The sequence below is a fragment of the Kogia breviceps genome, chromosome 3, assembly GCF_026419965.1.
Source record: "Kogia breviceps isolate mKogBre1 chromosome 3, mKogBre1 haplotype 1, whole genome shotgun sequence".
In the NCBI taxonomy this organism is placed as follows: Eukaryota; Metazoa; Chordata; class Mammalia; order Artiodactyla; family Physeteridae; genus Kogia; species Kogia breviceps.
In genome coordinates this window covers 136,576,633-136,592,167 of record NC_081312.1, presented here as the reverse complement: position 1 = coordinate 136,592,167, position 15,535 = coordinate 136,576,633, and the positions used below count along the sequence as shown (strand labels likewise).

Genomic DNA, 15,535 nt, shown 5'->3' with positions numbered 1-15,535 from the left:
GAGCCCCAGAGTCGGTGACTGCTGCATCCAGGCCCCCGGAGGCGGCCTCCGCGCCTGGGCCCGCCATGCCGCAGGGCCCTGGGGCCCTGATGCAGGTGTGGGTGGGCAGCCAGCTCTTCCAGGCCGACCGGGCCCTGCTGGTGGAGCACTGCGGCTTCTTCCGCGGCCTCTTCCGCTCGGGCATGAGGGAGGCCCGCGCGGCAGAGGTGCGCCTGGGCGCTCTGAGCCCGGACGGCTTCCGCACCACGCTACGAGTGCTGCGCGGCGAAAGGCCGGCGCTAGCGGGCCCCGACGAGCTGCTGCAAGCCGTGGAGTGCGCCGCCTTCCTGCAGACGCCGGCGCTGGCGCGCTTTCTAGAGCACAGCCTCACGTCGGACAACTGCGCGCTGCTGTGCGACGCCGCCACCGCCTTCGGCCTGCACGACGTCTTCCTCAGCGCCGCGCTCTTCATCCGCGACAGCGCCCCCGAGCAAGCGGCCGAACTGGCGCTGCCCGAGGCTCGCGCCTACGTGGCGGCGCTGCGACCCAGCAGCTACGTGGCCGTCAGCACGCACGCACCGGCGCCCGGCTTCTTGGAAGACGCATCGCGCACTGTGTGCTACCTGGACGAAGAGGAGGACGCGTGGCGCACGCTGGCTGCGCTGCCCCTGGAGGCCAGCACGCTGCTGGCCGGCGTGGCTGCGCTGGGCAACAAGCTCTACATCGTGGGGGGCGTGCGGGGCCCCAACAAGGAGGTGGTGGAACTGGGCTTCTGCTACGACCCCGATGGCGGCACGTGGCGCAAGTTCCCCAGCCCACACCAGCCACGCTACGACACAGCGCTAGCCGGCTTTGACGGCAACCTCTATGCCATCGGGGGCGAGTTCCAGAGGATGGCCATGAGCTCCGTGGAGCGCTACGACCCGGCCGCGGGATGCTGGAGTTTCGCGGCCAACCTGCCGCAGCCAGCTGCCGGCGTGCCCTGCGCCCAAGCCCGCGGCCGCCTCTTCGTGTGTCTGTGGCGGCCAGCCGACACCACGACCGTGGTGGAGTACACGGTGAGGGCAGACGCGTGGCTGCCCGTGGCCGAGCTGCGGCGCCCGCAGAGCTATGGCCATTGCATGGTGGCCCACCGCGATAGTCTGTACGTGGTGCGCAACGGACCTAAGGATGACTTCCTGCACTGCGCCATCGACTGCCTCAACCTGGCCACGGGCCAGTGGACGGCGCTGCCTGGCCAGTTCGTCAACAGCAAGGGCGCGCTTTTCACGGCCGTGGTGCGCGGCGACACCGTCTATACGGTCAACCGCGTGTTTACGCTGCTCTATGCCATTGAGGGCGGCACCTGGCGGCTGCTCAGGGAGAAGGCCGGCTTCCCACGGCCCGGCTCCTTGCAGACCGTTCTGCTCAGGCTGCCTCCCGGTGCCCGGGGGCAAGTGGCCTCGACGACGCCAGAACTGTGACCCCTGGGCTGGGCTTTAGGAGGGGATGCCCAGAGTCTTCTCTGAGCCATGGCTGGGTCTATGAGACTGGCCTTAGGAGGTGCTGGGAACTTCTCTCTCCCTGCCCCAGGTGAGACGTCAGGGGCCTTGTGCCTTCTGCCTTCTGGTGGTGTGAACATGTCCAAGAATCTCAGGAAGCAACGACTCTGGGATCTCAACCCTCAAGTTACTTGGGCTGTCCTGAGAGCTGGTGGGTCACAATGTCAGTGGAAGGCATGGGGGTTAGGATTTCAATAATCCAGGCTTGTGTGTGAATGGGCCAGTAATTGAGCACCAGCTGGGAGTGGGTTAAGTGATGTTAATCAAACTGCCAGTGAGGCAAGAATTAGGCACCTACTGTGTGCTCAGCAGGGTGCTGCGCCTAATGTGACTGTAGTTGACAGGGGTCCATAAAGCTTAGAGTCTAGCCAAGGACAACAGAAGGTTTACACACATTTGTCTTGATCCACATAGGGCTGAAGGCAATGGGCAAAAACAAACAAAAAAACCCAAACCCTGCAATATAATAAAGTCCTGAAGAAATCAGGGCAAAGGGAAAATAGGGAGGGGAAAAATATGTTACTCCAGGCAGAAGGGTAGTAAACAAACTGTATGTAGAAGACAGGCAGGATAATTAGCTGCTAAATGGGGAGATTCAGAAGAGGAGAGACGGGGAAAGCTGGAGCAGATGGGAAGAGTCTGCGAGCCCTGCCTTTAAGGCAGAGCAGCTGTAGATGGAGGCCTTTGGGGAGGCAGTGAGGCTGCACTGGCTTGTAGAGACAGAAACTGAGCTGAACCTGGAGTGAGACCTGTGAGGGAAAAAGGGTTCCCCATACCCTGTAATGGGATGTGGGCCTGCAGGGGAGAACCCAGTTGGAAGTCCCTTATCCACTGCCCTTTCTGTCATCACTCCAGGGCAATAGACTTAATTTCCATGACTTCAGGTTACTCAAGGTATGAGCCCAATTTTGGGCAGGTCTAACTGCCTCATCTTCCTCACCTGTATCCCTTCCTCTACATTCTACAGGTTAATTCTTTCCTCCTAGCCTCCACTCTTGCCATTCCCTGGACCTGGAATGCCGTTCCTCTTCTTCTGTCTCTGTTGGCTCTGTGCCTACCTTCTCTGTGCAGGGTTGGCTTTTCCCGACGATGGCTGCATGCATTGCTCATTGGACCCCTGGCTGACATCCTTTTCCATGTGTGTATGTGCACGTGCGTGCAGCTGTGCACATATGCAGATAGCAAGAGCAGATCCTTTTGTGCTGTCAGCTGAGCTGGGACACTTTCCCACCTACAGAAAAAAATTATGAGGTCCTACAAAAGAACATGTCTACGCAACAGAAACAGACTCACAGACATAAAGAACAGACTTGTGGTTGCCAAGGGAGAGGAGGGGTCAGGGAGGGAAGGATTGGGAGCTTGGGATTAGTAGATGCAAACTATTATATATAGGATGAATAAACAACAAGGTCCTACTGTATACCACAGGGAACTATATTCAGTATCCTGTGATAAACCACAATGGCAAAGAATATATATATGTATATGTATGAGTCACTTTGCTGTACAGCAGAAATTAACACAACGTTGTAAATCAACTATACTTCAATAAAATTTTTTTTTAAAGAAGAAAAACATGAGGTTCTGGGACTTCCCTGGTGGTGCAGTAGTTACAAATCCACCTGCCAACGCAGGGGACATGGGTTTGATCCCTGGTCCAGGAAGATCCCACATGCCGTGGAGCAACTAAGCCTGTGTGCCACAAATACTGAGCCCACGCACCACAACTACTGAAGCCTGCACACTTTAGGGCCCGCGCTCCGCAACAAGAGAAGCCCCCACTCGCCGCAAAAGCCCATGCACAGCAACGGAGACCCAACACAGCCAATAAATAAATAAATAAAATAGTTTTAGAAACAAACAAAAAACATGAGGTCCTGAAAGACATCAGGCTGTAGAGATCACTAGTTAGGGACCTGCTGCTGACCTCTGCTGCTGACCTCTGGTGTTAGATGAGGACTCTTATCTCACCTCTAGAATACCCTTACCCTGGTTTCTGGTCAGATGCCCAGCTCAGTCCTCCAGCCTCTCCAAGCCTCTGGGCAGACTTCTCCGAGTGGTCCTAAGTGGTCTCCATCCTCCCAAGACCCAAGGGCCGTGGGAAATCCTGGCCTCATCACAAATGGAGAATGCAGCATCAGCCTGGCACCTCCTGGGCATGGAGCCTAGTGTCTGGGATGCCCCTCATTGCCTTTTCCCCTGACCTATGTTCCTGTTCCAAGCCCTGGAGAATGCTGCCCTCAGAAGCCTGGGACCTTTTAGGCCTGGATTAACCTAATCTGATGAGTCACAATAATAAATCCTGACTTTTTCATCCTGTGAATGATGTGCAAAGTACTTTCACATCCATGTCCCCACTCCAGCCCTACCTCAGTCATGGGAGTTGGGTACCTTCTCCCAGCTGATGAGATGTGTGAGGTTCAGAGGTCAAGTGACTGGCCCATGCCACAGAGTCCCTCACTTTTTTGTTCTATCAATATGTAATTTTATTCACATGTCAAAGATTTATCTAACTCATTAATAAGGGAACCAAAAGAATGGTAGGGCTGGTTCAAAGGCACATTTGAGAGACGAGATCTGTATATTTTGTTGGTAAAGATACACTGAAATAAGTTTGCCAAGGTAGAGGTAAAGCCGGTTGGTGTCTTACAGGGAATAAAACCATAACTTTTGTGGTTCTCTACTGGACTAAATTCCTTTTCATCTTCACATACACGCACATACATACTTGTACATGCAGCTACGTTAGCATGTAACTTTACAAAGTCAGGACCCTAATCAATAGTAAATTGTAGAACAAAGGCACAGTCTCCTAGAGAATTAAATAACTCTTAGTGCTTCAACTCTGCCCCAGAATGACACTGAAAGGACATGCAGTCCTCCTTTTGCCTATTTTCAAGTTACAGATAATTTTTCTTAACAGCACAGACGGCTCTCCTCCTTGCTCACTCCTCCTGATCAGTGCTAAGCGCACTTGCAGTCTTGAGATCCATTAGCTCATCTGCTCTCTCAACCCACAAAGTTTTGTTTGTCGGATTTTAGAGCTGGCTGCGTGGACCAGCCCAGACAGGCCTGCTGGCTCCAGCGTTCGGTTATCCTTAGGTCTAGACCAACCCTTTCTGAGATGCCTTTTATGTGTAATAACACAGTGTTCACAGAGAGCGTTCCCACAGTGGACTTATTTAAGCTTTGTAAGAATTTTAAGTGGCAGGCAGCTTGGCAACATCCCCACTCCCTTCTTAAAGATAAAGGAAAAAAAAACCCCAAACACCCAAAGGTCCTGGGTGACTAAAAGAGGCACAGGTAGGAAGTGGCAGAGCCAGGCTTTGAACCCAGGGCCATGTGCTGTTTTCTGTTGCTGCCTCCCTGCTTGACTGACATCCTGGGACCGACGGGGTATTTCTGCCAGTCTCCTTTACACTCCCCTCCCTGTTACCCTTCTCTCTGTGCCTCTTCTTCTTGGGGTTCATCTGCCCCCCCCTGGACTCAGCCCTTTCCCTCCTCCTCCTGAGACAGGAAAATTAACTGTCCTGGGTTCTCTTGCCTTAGGATCTAGCTGGTAGAGGAATGGCCCCCTTCACGAGGGTGTTAATGACTGAAGGCCCTGGCGGGTATCCGCACTTTGACAGATACTCCCTCCCTCTCACAGTGTGGGGAGGTTTTCACAATCCAGCCCACCTTACCCTCTGGCCTCACAGGTCAGGCTCCATTGTTTCTTCCTATAGCCTGCCACCCTCAGCAAGGATGGTTACCATGTCTGGTTGGCTGGTGAGGAAATCAGCAGAAAGCTGGAATGAGTCACCCAAAGTCACATAGCCAGTCAAGTGGAAGAGCAAGGACCTGGGACTAGGGCTTGGGATTCTCAGCCTCTCATACCCTAGCATCCAGACTTGACCACTGCATGAAGGTGTTGGGGGATGCAAGCCAGCTGCAGGAGGGCAAATTACAGAGATACTTAGAGGTTACTAAGCCCAGAAGGCTGGGTTTGAAATCTCTCTGTGCCTACCCATAGGGACACTCTAAGAAGTTTGTCCTTCCAGAGAGATCTACACACACACACACACACACACACACACACACACACACACACACGGCTTAATGCAGCAAGGAGCATCTTCCTGAACCTTGATGACAGCCCTGTAGCCCCACTCTCTGGAGCCCTTTCCAGTCTTCTACAAACTTTCTCCTTCACCCTGACTCTGGTTGCCCTGCACCGCAAGCTTTCCTCTCCCTGGGAATTATCCTGGTTTGCTTACATAGCCTGCCTGACAGAGGTAGAAGGAGACACCAGCCCTTCCCACACTCTACCCAGGGCCTGCTTCCCTGCTGGCCTCTCTTCGGCCTGCTCACGTGGGCAGAGTCAACCTGATGATGCGCCAGCCAGACCCTGTTGCTTTTCTGCTCAGACCCCTGGGTGCTCCTCATCTCCCTTTAGTGAAAGCCCAAGTCCTTTCAGGATCCCCTGCCCATTTCCTCCCTGACTTTATCTATCACCGCTCTCCCCCTGGCTTCATTGCTCTTCTTCAAGTACCCCGAGCACACTCCCACCTCAGGGCCTTTGCACCATGTCCCTCTGCCGGGCACACCTCCCTCCCTTAGCCACCTGGCTCACTCCCCACCTCCTATGGGCCTTTGCCCAAATGTTGCTTTCATTCTGAGGCCTTTCCTGACCACCCTATGTTAAATCTACCTCCCCCTTCTCTGCATTCCCTACTCCTTTTCCTGTTTTATTTCTCTCCATAGCATCTAGCATCATCTCCTATGCTCTATTTTTACTTGTTTAGTGTGTGTTTCCATCTACTAAAGTTGAGCTCCATGAGGGCAGAGATTTGTGTTGTTTGTTCACTACTGTATCACCAGGACAGTGAACAGAACATAGTAGGGCCTTAAAAAAATTTTGAATGAATAAATGGTGCTCAATGGATGTCAAAAGAATAAACGAATTAATCACATGGTCAATCAATCAAAGGAAAAACCCATAGAGAGAGGCTGTTGGATTTCAGAGGAGAGTGGTATCATTTCTGGCAGGGGGTGGGGTGGGCGGATGACCAGGGGAGACCTTCATGAGAGGGTGATGAGCTGTGGGGTGCACAGCACACTGTGGGAAGGGTGGGATCTCAGAACAGCGGCAGCTCAGAGGCCACTTCTCCGGCTCCAGTGGAGGGGAGGAGACGGGAATTGGAAGTGCTAATCATCCTATGAAGAATTGCTCCTCTTGGCGGTGGAATACACACAGGGCTGGTCTGTTTATTTTCCTTTGGCCCCAAGCAGCTGGGCCTCTTTTTCATCCTAATTGCTTTGCTTCAAGTTGCTGTCACTTCCCAGGAACAGTGGCAAGTTTAACTGTGCTGGTGGGAGACACAGCTGTCGGCAGACACGCCACCTCTGAGCAGGCACATTGTTGCCATGGAATACGGGACCCCCATGGAGGGGGATCTCCCGGGACTCATCCCAGCAGTGTCCTCTGCAACCCTCATGTTTCTGCCCCAGCTGAAGTGGGGAGCTGCTCTCTCTGGCACCTCAGCAACTAAAAAAAGAGGTAAAGGGGTCCTTTTTTTTTTTTTTTTTGCGGTACGCAGGCCTCTCTCACTGCTGTGGCCTCTCCCGTTGTGGAGCACAGGCTCCGGACGTGCAGGCTCCGGATGTGCAGGCTCAGCGGCCATGGTTCACGGGCCCAGCCGCTCCGCGGCATGTGGGATCTTCCCAGACCGGGGCACGAACCCATGTCCCCTGCATCGGCAGGCGGACTCTCAACCACTGCGCCACCAGGGAAGCCCTCTTTACCTTTCTGATATTAGTGTCTCAACTCTAGACAGAGAGGGTAATTCCTGTCCCAGAGGATGGTTATGAGAGTCAAATTTGACCTAGAGGCTAGCACAGGTTATGCTCACCATGCATATTCCTTTCTCCTGTCTCCGCCTCCTCACTCCTTATTGAGACCCTTTCTGTGAGACAGGCATGGGTGGGATGGCCCTGCAGTCCACGCATTTATCACTCAGTGAGGAAGCAGGATGGCAGAACAGGTAAGCATCAGCTTTGGCATCAGGAGACCTGGGTTCATATTCCGGCTCCATCACTTGCCAGCTGTGTCATCTTAGGCAAACTCGGTTTCTTTATAAAATGTTGAGGATGATAAGGCTTACCGTACAGAGTTGTTGTGCAGGTAGATCACGGGAAGCCCCTGTAGCTTTCCCAGGAGGGAGGGAGGTTGGAGCCTGAGTGTGAAGAGCCTTGAATGCCAGGCTGAGAATGTGGGCCTGTTCTGTAGGAAAAGGGAGCCATAGCAAGAGTTTGAGGTGGAGACCGTGGAAGACGGATATCGTGCTTCTCAAATTACAATACTAGGCCCCTCGCCTGCCCTGCCTGCCCCTCTAGATCCACTCTCCCCTTCTCCTGCCTCCCGCCCCAGGAGGCTGCCCTTTGGGTTGTATCACCGGCTCTCTTGATTTTGGCTCCCCATGGGGGCACCTGAAGAAGACAAGGGGTAGGGAGGAGTGGGTGGTCCAGGGACTTCGTTGGTGACTCCCTCCTTGCCGGGCTGCCTCACACTGACTTTTTTTCCTCCAGTGACCAGAGTCACAGCTCCTGTCAGGTCGCCCTTCCCGTGCAGCCCTCTCAGTCTCCAGGTTGTGGTGGCCACCTCTCCCCTCCCCCTGCAGGCCTGGGGGTGGTGAGAGCCCCACTGTTGCCAGCCTGGCACTATCCCTATAGTAGTAGCCTCCGCCCTTGGTAAACAGCCTCTTTCCTCAAGTCTCCTCTAATGACGTGATGTGACTTGCCATCTCTTTCCTGCCATGATATGTGCCCTGTTCGCTCTGGCTCTCGTCTCTCTGGGCATCTGTCACAGAGTGGCTTGGTTTGCTACAGCAAAGGATACAGGCTTACCTCGTGTTACTGCGCTTCGCTTTATCGTGCTTCGCAGATGTTGCTTTTTTTTTACAAATTGAAAGTTAGTGGCAACCCGGCGTTGAGCAAGTGTCATGCCATTTTTCCAACAGCACTTGCTTACTTTGGGTCTCAGTGTCCCATTTTGGTAATTCTCACTGTATTTCAAACATTTTCATTATTATTATATTTATTATAGTGATCAGTGATCGGATGTTACTGTCATAATTGTTGGGGGTGCCATGAACTGTGCTCATATAAGACTGTGAACTCAATGGATAACATTAGTTTTTATGTTATTTTCCATAACATAACATTTTATGGAAAAACCCGAACGGACTTTTTGGCCAACCCAGTAGAATACAATATAGTGTAAATATAATTTTTACATGCACTGGGAAACCAAAAAATTTGTGTGACTCGCTTTATTGTGATATTTGCTTTATTGAAGAGGTCTGGAACCGAACCCGCAATATCTCTGAGATATGCCTATACTGGAAAATGTCCATCTCAGTATATTGGCCTGATTACACAGTGATGGGAACCAGAGAAATGTCTTACCAGAAGGGGTGGTGCCTCAGTGACCAGAAGCTAGGGCCTTGCCTCCCAAGCCACTTGAATTTGAGGGGAAAAAAGTGACCTTTAGAAGCTCTTGGAGGAGTGGCTGGGAACGAAACAACAAAATGCAGGAGCTCCAGGGAACACAGCTTCTGCTGCCCCCTCCCAAGTGAGGGACCAGGCAGGTCTGCAGCCCTGGCCGCTAGGCAGGGCCTGGTTCTCCACTGCCCTGGTCAGACCTGACCTTTACTAGGTTTAACCAAGGGGTCCTGAGGGGGACAGCAGGGAGCCCTAGAGACATTTTATTCCAGGCCCAGCCCTGCCACCCATTTGCTGGGTGATGTCACGCCCAATGCTCTACCTCTCTGAGCCCCACTTTGCATCTGTCACTGAAGATGATAGCCTTTGGTGCACACATTCTCTGTGTGGTCAAGTGAGGGGATGTGTGCACATGTTCACTGGTGGTCAAGTGAGGGGACATGTCTGCAGGCCCGTGGTGAGGGGAACCCAGTGCTCCAGCTTCTAGCTCAGACTTTCTGGATTCTAACTCAGTCCTAGCACTTTCTGACCAGGTGACCTTGGGCAGTTCTTAACCTCTCTGAGCCTCAGGTGGCATCTGTCAATGAAGACTGTTGAGTGGTGAGCGAGCTAGTACACAGAAGGAGCTTAGGATAGTACCAGGCCCACAGCAAGTGTCAGTAAACCCCAGAAAACTTTCCACTCTCAGGTGAGGTCAGTGGGTTATCTTGCCAGTAGCAGTCGTTCTGGCTTCAGATGGAGAAGGCAAATAATGACTACATGGTGTGGTTGGGAACCTCAAAGAGGGCCTTTGGCCTTGAAAGCATCTTCCACCATTCTTCCTGGTTGGCCATTATCTCCAGAGTGTAACCCCGGGACCCTGCACTGTCTTAGGGTCACAGGCCCGGTGGGGTGGAAGGGCAGGCATGTGAGTCCTCTCGCCAGAGACTGAGGCAGTGTCATCCCTGTGATCCTTGGGCCCCAGCCCCTGTACCCGAAGGCACTGAACCCTTGGGGAGCTCAAAATACTTCTCTTAGCTTCAGCAGCAGTGACCTACCTTGAACCCCGAGAACAATTATCACTCAGCCATTTCCTTGGCCACCTGCCCCCACACAGCCTGGCATCGGGGTGGGCAGAGCAAAGCTGCTCATCCTAGATACAGGGCTGGTCACCTCCTTGACCAGCAGTAACCACCCCTCTCCTCAGAGCTCAGCCTGGTCCACCACAGAGAGCATGGTCACTGCTTCCAGCCTGCTCAGGGACAGTGACCCATGCTTGTTTCTGTCCAGCCCTGCTGCCATCAAAAAGGGGCCATGTGCTCCCTACAGGAGCACATCATGGGGACCATGAGCCAACTTGGACCTCTGTCCCTTCCACGGGGCACTAGGGGCCTCATGCAGATTAGCACCGGCACCCTCCCAGCAGCCACAAGCATGCCTTACTCACTCTGGTCCCAGCCACGTGGTCCCTCCAGGCTCTGAGGGGCTGGGCACTAAGGAATGGGGACCGGCTGCCTTTGTCTCCTGAAACCACTGTGCTGATAGTGTCATCCCAAGTACCCAGAGCTTCCCTTAATACCTTCTGGTGAGTCTTTCACCTGGCAATTCAGTGAAACCTCTATGGAAGCCAATTACCTTCGGCATGGCCACTCCCCAGAGGGCTAACTTTCATGGTTTCCCTCCTTCCCTACCTTCCTCCCTCTTCCTTCTGCAGACACTCAGAGCACCTCTACTACCACAAGCTGAGCCAGGCACGGGGGCAGAGAGACAAAGCAGGTTCGGTCCCCACCCCCAGGGCTTCACATGGAATGACGGAGGTGCCCCTTCAGCAGTTACAGGACCACAAGGTGTCTCTGATGGATATAAGCCCCTTGGTGAGACCCAGGACCTCCAAGCCTCCTGGCTGCCCATGGCTTGGCCCATATTTCCCTCATCCTGCTTTACAGTCTTAGACTTTTCTCTAGATTTGAGGGGTGACAGGACACCCTCTGCCCCATTTGGCGCTGCCTTTACTCTTATTCTCTCATTGCATCCAGCAAGGTGCTTTGGTTGTCAGCAAGAGAAACCAACTTTGGCTAAGTTAAGGAGAGCAGAATTCTAGTGGAAGGATGTTGGGTTGCTCCAGGCTCCCAGGGAATGTCAGAGCACTGGCTGAGAAAGGACAGAATGAGTGTGCTCAAGGTGACACGCCAGAGTTGGACTGGCCCTGTGCAGGTGACATGTGCCCACCCACTGGTCAGGAGAGGACAGGGCACTTTGACAACAAGATGACCCACAGCTGGGGGAGGTAATTCCTCCAGGTTCACTGGGTATCATTTAAAAATAAGGGAGGGGCTAACCAAAAGTTTATCCAAGTTTGCTTTCTAAATCAATAAACTCTGCCAAATACTCAACAAAAAAAAAGGGAGAATGGCCCCTAGCTGGGTGGCCAGAAAACAGCAGTGCTCACTATGGTTTCCCTTCCATCCCCCATGTTGGCACCACTGTGTCAACTCTGTAGCTCGCTGGCTGCAACGTCAAATCCAAACTCCCCAAGGCCCAGCCACAACTCTCCAGGCACACTGAGGAGCTCACCACTTCCCTCCCACCCCAGGTGGTCTCATGCCTGGGTGACAGCGGCCTGGAATGCCCTTCCTCTCCTTCTCCATGAGAAGAACTCCTGTCCATCCTGCAAGACCCAGCTCAGTTATGCCCCCTCCTGGTCGACACCTCGTGCCAGCCTGAGGTTCATCTCTCAGCCTGGCTCAAGCTCCTGCAGGTGGGGGCTCACCTCTGCCTGGAGGCTGCCCTCCCTGCACCAGCATCGGTGGCTTAGGAGCTGTCTGTCCCCATGGCGGAGCTCCTGATGCTCTCCCCGCCACCCCCCATCTCCTCCTTGTGCCCAGCACAGGGTCAGCGGAGGCTCATGACATTGCTTGGCTGCTGAGGGTTTCAGAGTCTGTGATTAAGCCATGCCCTGGGCTGGACTGTCCTGGGTCCCTGGTTCCCCAGCCCCCTGGCTTTCATCCTTCTACCCTCACCCGGCACCCAGTGAATGTCTCTGTTCAGCCTGGAAACATTTTCTTAACGCCAATAAATAAATAAATAAATAAATAAATAAAATCATAGGTTAAAAATCTCGAGCAATAAAACAGCAGATGACGTTGCATGGGCAACTTCCCAGAGGACACAGAACACACGTCTCCTGAGTGGGTGGCCTTATAAGGACAGGTTCAGGAGGAGATGGGCAGGAGGCAGAGCCACCCGCCAGCAGAGGGGGAGGTTGGCGTCGGGGTGGGTGCCCCACCGCTGGGCCGGGAGTGGAGCCAGCAGGCTCGGACCCAGCTCCATAGGAGGAGGTGGAAAAGTACCAACTCCAGAGGTCCTCGCTGGGCCAAAGCCCGCCTGTCCTTCCGCCTTCCCTGCATCAGCAGCACAGGCTCTGACCTGCTGCCAGCCAGCTGCCACGCTGCCCTATACCGCCCAGCCGAGCACCGGGAAGCCGCCCACCCTAGGACAGGCCATTTCTCATTCTTCTTCCCACTTGCCTGCACTCGTGGCCCAGCAGGGCTTGGCACACAGCTGGCACCCAGTAAAGCTGTATTGGCTGGAAGATTAGTAAGTGAGTGGTTGTTTGGTGGTAGTTTTAGCTCATCATCTGGGCTGTAAGACCTGGAATACAGGGGCAGCGCCTTCTCAGGGAGACCAGTGCACAGCTGAGCAGGTGCTTAACAAAGGATTTGGTGCTTGAGTGGGGCCTGCCTTTCAGTAGAGCTGAACGATCAGTTCTTACCTCATTCAGGATCACTTTGTCCCCGGCATGAAGGCACACACCTCCACAACTGCTCCAGAGAATGCCTGTGACAGGGGCTTCACTCCTCCTGAGGACTGTGTGTGGGGGGGGTATAAGAGAGAGAGGGAGTTTCTAGGAGATTCCTGGTTGTTTAAGGGTTCTTCTGAGCCCAGCACGTCTGGAAACAAAGCCCTCACCCTTGGGGTCAGAGGGTGAGGGGAGGTGTGCACCAGGAGGCCCTGTCCTGAGGGAGGGGCTCTGGTAGCCTCCCCCAATCTCATTAGGAAAGACTCTTTCCAGAGCTCCCCAAAGCCCCAAATCCTCCTTGAAGTGAGCCTAAAAAGAGACAGAATGGATGGTGAAATAAGGTGAAACCTGGGAGTGCCACCCCATCCCTTGGCAGGCTTTTTACTCAGCCAAACTTTATCATTTATGAGCCACTGTTCATGAGGTAAGCATTGCTGTCTCCCTGAATCCTCTTTTAAAAGGCAAAGCGTGTTTCTCTGCAGGGGCCGACAATCACCTCTCTAATCACGAGATAAGATAGGAAGACAGGGCAGCGAGAGGTCAGGATGGGGAGGGGGCAGGGAGGGAGTGTGGAAGGAAGGGGGCTGAGAAGGGAGGAGGGTCCGGGAAGAGGAAGCTCCTGACACCTCCATGTGATCCTTGGAGGCCAACTGTGACCTGAGGGTGTGTCCTCCTCCACTGTCTCCAGAATGGAAGGGTCAGGGCCAAGAGGAGGCACTGGCAGCCCCTCAGCTGGCACTGCTCCCGGTGCCAGGAGAATGTTGTCAGCTGCAGAAGGTTGACTCAAGTTGAAGCAGGGGCCCCAGAGGCTCCTGTTAGAGGTGAGAGAGAAGAAGAGCCAGCTGAGTCAGCCTGAGCCTGGTGAAGGCCCAGGCTCAGGCCCTGACCCCTGGGTAAGGCTTGTTCCACTGTCATTCTGTTCCAAAATAGAAATGTCCTTTGTATAAAGAGTAATGCAAAACACAACAAAACTCCCTTATGTGACTGCCTGAAATTCCACCATTAGTCACGTATTATTTTGGGTTAAGCATTGCCCCCTGTGCTGGACTGAATAATGGTTCCCCAAAGACATCCATGTCCTAATCCTTGGAGTTATCTACCTTACATGGTAAAAGGGACTTTGCAGATGTGATTAAGTTAAGGATTTTGAGATGGGCGATTATCCAGATGGGCCCAATATAATCATAAAGGTCCTTATAAGAAGGAGGCAGAAGGGTCAGCTAGTTAGAGGGCACACATTTCCCTGGGAAAGGAACACACAAAGAACTTGAGATTTCAGCCTGAAATAGTTTCTGAGGACCTCCCACACACACACACCACACCCTCCCCATCAGAGTCAGGCGGGCTTCTTCAACCTGCTGGCACTGGGTCTCTGAGGGAAGATGTTTGGGACACAGAAGAGGAGACAGAGTATATGGGGACAGAAGTAAAAGCAAAGCCTCAGGGAGAACTTGCTTCATTCTGCATCCTTGGGCCAGGCCTTGGTCACCACCTGGTCCCCTGACTCCACCATCCACCTGGCTTCCTCTCCAAGGGTCACATTGTTTAGACTCTGGCTTCTGGTAGCTGAGTGTGTCGTCTGCTGCTGTTTCAAGGGGCCACCAATGACCCTTACTGTTAGCTGTAGAGATTATTTTTCTCCCAGAATCCTCTGCTCAAAACACCTTCTTAAACCCTGCTGAACAAAGAGGGCGAGTCACTGGGGGAGAGTTTCTCCCAGGTTTTCTGAGTTTGATTATAAATTCTGGAGATTTGTTAACCATAATGATAATGAGAAAGATGACAGAGTAAAGGTAGTAGTGATTATAGAACAAAGCAGGGTATAAATATGTATAAATAAGTAAATAGCTACTAGATGCCATGTCACAAGCTTCCTGTACACTCTCCTGTTCAATCATCCTAACTGGGAAATTTTAGTGTCCATATTTTATGAATAAGGAACTGAGGCACAGAGAGGTTATGTGACTTGCAAAAGGTCACATAGATAGTTTGTAATAGGGCTGTAGTTTCAGCCCAAATCTGACTTCAGAGTCCATGACTTTAACTACCACACTATTCTACCTCCTAAAAAATAATTTAAACTAACTGTGTCCATTGCTGTCTCATTTTTAACCAAGCAATAGTTTTCTAGGGATGGGAAAGTTTGGGGCAGGTGGGAGAAGGATGGGAGAGTGACATGGAGGAAGGCCCTGTGACGTGAGGGAGAGGCCAGCCAACTGGTCGCCTCTAAACAAGGGGACCTAATAAGGTGGCAGACTGAGGCCAGATTACCTTAATCAAAACATAAATAGCTTTAGATTTAACATTACATCTTAGAAATTGAATTTGAATTTTACTGTCTTTTCCAAGAGTAGTTTTATTTTTTACTAACTTAATGCCATCTCGCCAATTTCTCAAATAGTTTTATGTTGCCTTCAAGTTATTTAAAGCAAGTTTCAAGGCCAAAGAATATTTTTAATGTAATTTCAAGTTGGCAGGCATTGAGGCTTAGTGGAAAGCACCCAGGGGCTTTATGGGCCACAGGAAACCTGGGTTCTAGTCCCAAACTTGTTGTTTAAGCCTGTGTAGGCCTCCAGAAGTCCTCACTGCATGTTCAAACAAGATTTTATTTGCGTTTTTTTTTTTTTTTTTTTTGCCGCTCCGGGGCATGTGGGATCTTCCCGGACCGGGGCGCGAACCCGCGTCCCCTGCATCGGCAGGCAGGCTCTCAACCACTGCGCCACCAGGGAAGCCCTATTTGCGTTTTTTACAGGTC

The 15,535-nt window shown here is 52.6% G+C and overlaps 1 protein-coding gene across 1 annotated transcript; it reads left to right on the top strand.

The window, feature by feature from the left end:
- Window positions 1-3,312, top strand: KBTBD13 (kelch repeat and BTB domain containing 13). The gene has a single exon (XM_059057783.2). It carries the CDS (start codon window positions 66-68, stop codon window positions 1,440-1,442), a length of 1,377 nt encoding a protein of 458 aa, XP_058913766.1. The 5' UTR covers window positions 1-65; the 3' UTR covers window positions 1,443-3,312.
- Window positions 3,313-15,535: the final 12,223 nt, after the last annotated feature.

Excerpts from the sequence above, each read along its gene's own strand:
- KBTBD13 (XM_059057783.2), top strand. The coding sequence starts at position 66 with ATGCCGCAGGGCCCTGGGGCCCTGATGCAGGTGTGGGTGGGCAGCCAG.